At 44.0% G+C, this 4,510-nt stretch overlaps 1 protein-coding gene across 1 annotated transcript in view; it reads right to left on the bottom strand.

Moving 5' to 3' along the window:
* Window positions 1-715, bottom strand: part of LOC127920755 (troponin I, fast skeletal muscle-like) — a 3,002-nt gene extending 2,287 nt beyond the window's left edge. The window contains exon 1 of the mRNA XM_052504776.1: window positions 686-715. Within this exon, the coding sequence (XP_052360736.1) occupies window positions 686-715 (30 nt within the window). The remainder of the gene's footprint in view (window positions 1-685) is intronic.
* Window positions 716-4,510: the final 3,795 nt, after the last annotated feature.

Here is a 4,510-nt window from a genome sequence, read left to right as displayed (position 1 = left end):
TCAAGCTCTGGGGGAAATAACACAGGGGGAAGTGGTTCGGAACCCCTGGACAATCTGGAGCATCAACCTCTGGGGGAAATAACACAGGGGGAAGTGGTTCGGAACCCCTGGACAATCTGGAGCATCAAGCTCTGGGGGAAATAACACAGGGGGAAGTGGTTCGGAACCCCTGGACAATCTGGAGCATCAAGCTCTGGGGGAAATAACACAGGGGGAAGTGGTTCGGAACCCCTGGACAATCTGGAGCATCAAGCTCTGGGGAAATAACACAGGGAAGTGGTTCAACCCTGGACAATCTGGAATCAAACTCTGGGGGAAATAACACAGGGAAGTGGTTCGAACCCCTGGGCAATCTGGAGCATCAAGCTCTGGGGAAATAACACAGGGGGAAGTGGTTCGTGTACCCAGACACAATGGTTAGCCAATTGATCAGAAATGTAGTTGTTTACATGGACATTTTGTCAATAATTTGACTATTTGGATTAAAGAGGAAAAGTGGAAAACATGTATTTATGTTTTATTTGTGTATTTATGTTTTGAAATCATGAATTCTATTTTTTTTTTTTTTTGATAATTGATATATAAAATCTAGAATCCTTTAAAAAAAACAACCTAAATGTTAATGTGGACTCAGTCCTAACGGGATATTATGAAGCGTTGTTGTGCGTCAAGGCCTCCTCCTTACCTTCAGATGTTGCCTGCGACTCGACGACATCTTTTACTTCAGAGAAGATTAGATGGGGAGGGAGGGGGTGGGGAGGGGGGAGGGGAGGGGGAGGGAGGGAGGGGGAGGGAGGGAGGGGAGGGGGAGGGAGGGAGGGGGGAGGGAGGGAGGGGAGGGAGGGAGGGGGGAGGGGAGGGGGGAGGGAGGGAGGGAGGGAGGGGGGATTGGGGGGAGGGAGGGGGGGGGAGGGAGGAGGGGGGAGGGGGGAGGGAGGGAGGGGAGGATTGGGGGAGGGAGGGGAAGGAAAAACATGAGTTGAGATACACAGCTTTAAGAGCTTGGGATGAAAACCACAGATTATACGGTTGATGTACTGAATGCTCCTGAAGATCACCAAAAGTAGACATGTATAACATATGGAATTCTTGATTCTTAGAAGATATCTCAATCAAAATGAACATGCTGAGAGAGCTGTAATTGTACTCAAACAGAATCAGTACGTACTCTGACATCTTGGCCGGTGGTTGATATCACTTCCTTTTGAAGAGAGATGTGAATAAATTATAAAGAACAGGATAGTTATGGCATTTAACTCAGTGTACCATTATAGTCCACCATTTGTGGAAATGATTCATTTAACACACAACCCTCAGGGTTAGAGGGGCACATCACATCTCTACATTATAAAGTACAGACCTCAGGGGTAGAGGGGCACATCACATCTCTACATTATAAAGTACAGGCCTCAGGGTTAGAGGGCACATCACATCTCTACATTATAAAGTACAGGCCTCAGGGTTAGAGGGGCACAACACATCTCTACATTATAAAGAACAGGCCTCAGGGTTAGAGGGGCACATCACATCTCTACATTATAAAGTACAGGCCTCAGGGTTAGAGGGGCACATCACATCTCGACATTATAAAGTACAGGCCTCAGGGGTAGAGGGGCACATCACATCTCTACATTATAAAGTACAGGCCTCAGGGTTAGAGGGGCACATCACATCTCTACATTATAAAGTACAGGCCTCAGGGGTAGAGGGGCACATCACATCTCTACATTATAAAGTACAGGCCTCAGGGTAGAGGGGCACATCACATCTCTACATTATAAAGAACAGGCCTCAGGGGTAGAGGGGCACATCACATCTCTATATTATAAAGTACAGGCCTCAGGGTTAGAGGGGCACAACACATCTCTACATTATAAAGAACAGGCCTCAGGGTTAGAGGGGCACAACACATCTCTACATTATAAAGTACAGGCCTCAGGGGTTAGAGGGGCACAACACATCTCTACATTATAAAGTACAGGCCTCAGGGGTAGAGGGGCACAACACATCTCTACATTTAGACAGGGTGTGGTAAGGCAGTTGTCTTGTATCATGGGTCTATTTGAGCGTTCCTGTGTGGTGGTGGTGAAGGGGGGTAGCTGACTAACACCCGAAACCACAACAGCTGAGAACTCCCTCCCTGCCCGTCTCCTGTGGACTTTCCTTAAAGTGTCCCAAGACAGGGTGCAGCCAAATGGTCAACACACGTCCCCCAAAAATACCTGTCTGGGCTGCTGGCTCTATCTAACAGACATAGACCATGTAGTCTGGACACTTAGTGTACTGGCTGGGCTGCTGGCTCTATCTAACAGACATAGACCATGTAGTCTGGACACTTAGTGTACTGGCTGGGTTTGTCTAACAGACATAGACCATGTCGTCTGGACACTTAGTGTACTGGCTGGGCTGCTGGCTCTATCTAACAGACATAGACCATGTAGTCTGGACACTTAGTGTACTGGCTGGGTTTGTCTAACAGACATAGACCATGTCGTCTGGACACTTAGTGTACTGGCTGGGCTGCTGGCTCTATCTAACAGACATAGACCATGTAGTCTGGACACTTAGTGTACTGGCTGGGTTTGTCTAACAGACATAGACCATGTCGTCTGGACACTTAGTGTACTGGCTGGGTTTGTCTAACAGACATAGACCATGTCGTCTGGACACTTAGTGTACTGGCTGGGTTTTGTCTTCTATCTTTTAAATGTTTGACTTAGAAAGTGTTTCTGACATATCTGAGTGGAAAAAACAAGTTTGTCTGTCGCTTCAAAAATGTCTAAAAAATATATACATAAAGGTTTAGAGTGATAAAGAAAATCTGTCTTCAATGAATCAATCAACAGTTCTGTCAGTTAGACTGGATAAATACCAGGAAGTCTTGAAACTATATTCACATGAAGAGTGTAAAAAAGATCATGCCATTCATTAAATCAATAACTCCAAACCAATATTCAGTTCAACAGTAAAACTATAAGAATAACATCTTGGCTATTTCTCCTAAAACATCTACCTATCTTGTGAAGTCAGAGTTAGAGAATCATTTTAACCATTTTATAAAAAATACAAATTAAAATCCAAAGCCTTCTACCACAGTAACATATCTGTCTCCCGTGAGATGGATGGATGCCATGTTAATTCATACATGCCAGTTGAATGTTATTCTTACAAAGGTATTGGTCTATACTGAGCTGTGGAAACCATGGCAACACACTTTTGGGCTGTAGAATCATGCGGTATCAAGTGGCAGTGTGGTGACTCCACTGCCACTTGTCCTCATCTCAGCCGATCACTGACCTGACAAAACAGATCTGGGACCAGGCTACAGTAACGCAGATGACCTATCTGATGGAACCTGTGTAGGTGAATGCACCAATTTGTAAGTCGCTCTGGATAAGAGCGTCTGCTAAATGACTTAAATGTAAATGAATGTTAGGACAGCCAACCTACTAGTCAGCATCCTGATCCCAAGTGTTGAAAAAACAACCCTCTGTCAAAGTAGACAAGGAACAGCATCTTCTTCTTCTACTATAAACATCAAGATGTTTTTTTTTTTTTATGTGTAAATTCTTGTCAATTAATACCAATTACACATTTTTCAGTGAGTAGCATCTATTTACGTTGTGTGATAATTACAGTCAGCTAATAGAAAAATGGCAGACTATAAATCACAGTGACACTGAATCTCTACTGAATGCAGAGTTGAAACCAAGAGAGCAGACAGGAGATAGAAGATCGGAATGGGAGGAATCTCACCTAGAAGGAAGAGAGCGTTGCAAGACGGAGCGATGAGTGACTGAGATTGTCAAGCCAGGGAGGAGACATATGAAGAAGAGTATATATAGGCACAGTTCTGGGACCAGCTGTCTGTTTAACCCTAAAAGCGCCAACAGGGGGGTCAATTTTGACCTCAAGGGCACAAAAAACATCATAATTTAAAATCAAGTTTTTTTTTTGTCCTGAAGTTTTAGGACTTGTCAAGCAACTAAATCACAGACAAAAATATTCATATGGTGGAATGAAAAAAAGTATCTCTCTTTAGCTAGACGGAGACGTGGGGGCAACCAGATGAAATCAGAGATAGACAGAGAGGTAGGGAGAGATCAGATGAAATCAGAGATAGACAGAGAGGTAGGTAGAAATCAGATGAAATCAGAGATAGACAGAGAGGTAGGGAGAAATCAGATGAAATCAGAGATAGACAGAGAGGTAGGGAGAGATCAGATGAAATCAGAGATAGACAGAGAGGTAGGGAGAAATCAGATGAAATCAGAGATAGACAGAGAGGTAGGGAGAGATCAGATGAAATCAGAGATAGACAGAGAGGTAGGTAGAAATCAGATGAAATCAGAGATAGACAGAGAGGTAGGGAGAAATCAGATGAAATCAGAGATAGACAGAGAGGTAGGGAGAGATCAGATGAAATCAGAGATAGACAGAGAGGTAGGGAGAAATCAGATGAAATCAGAGATAGACAGAGAGGTAGGTAGAAATCAGATGAAATCAGAGA

This window comes from Oncorhynchus keta, unplaced genomic scaffold (genome assembly GCF_023373465.1).
Source record: "Oncorhynchus keta strain PuntledgeMale-10-30-2019 unplaced genomic scaffold, Oket_V2 Un_contig_204_pilon_pilon, whole genome shotgun sequence".
NCBI lineage: Eukaryota > Metazoa > Chordata > Actinopteri > Salmoniformes > Salmonidae > Oncorhynchus > Oncorhynchus keta.
This window is presented reverse-complemented; position numbering and strand designations above follow the sequence as displayed.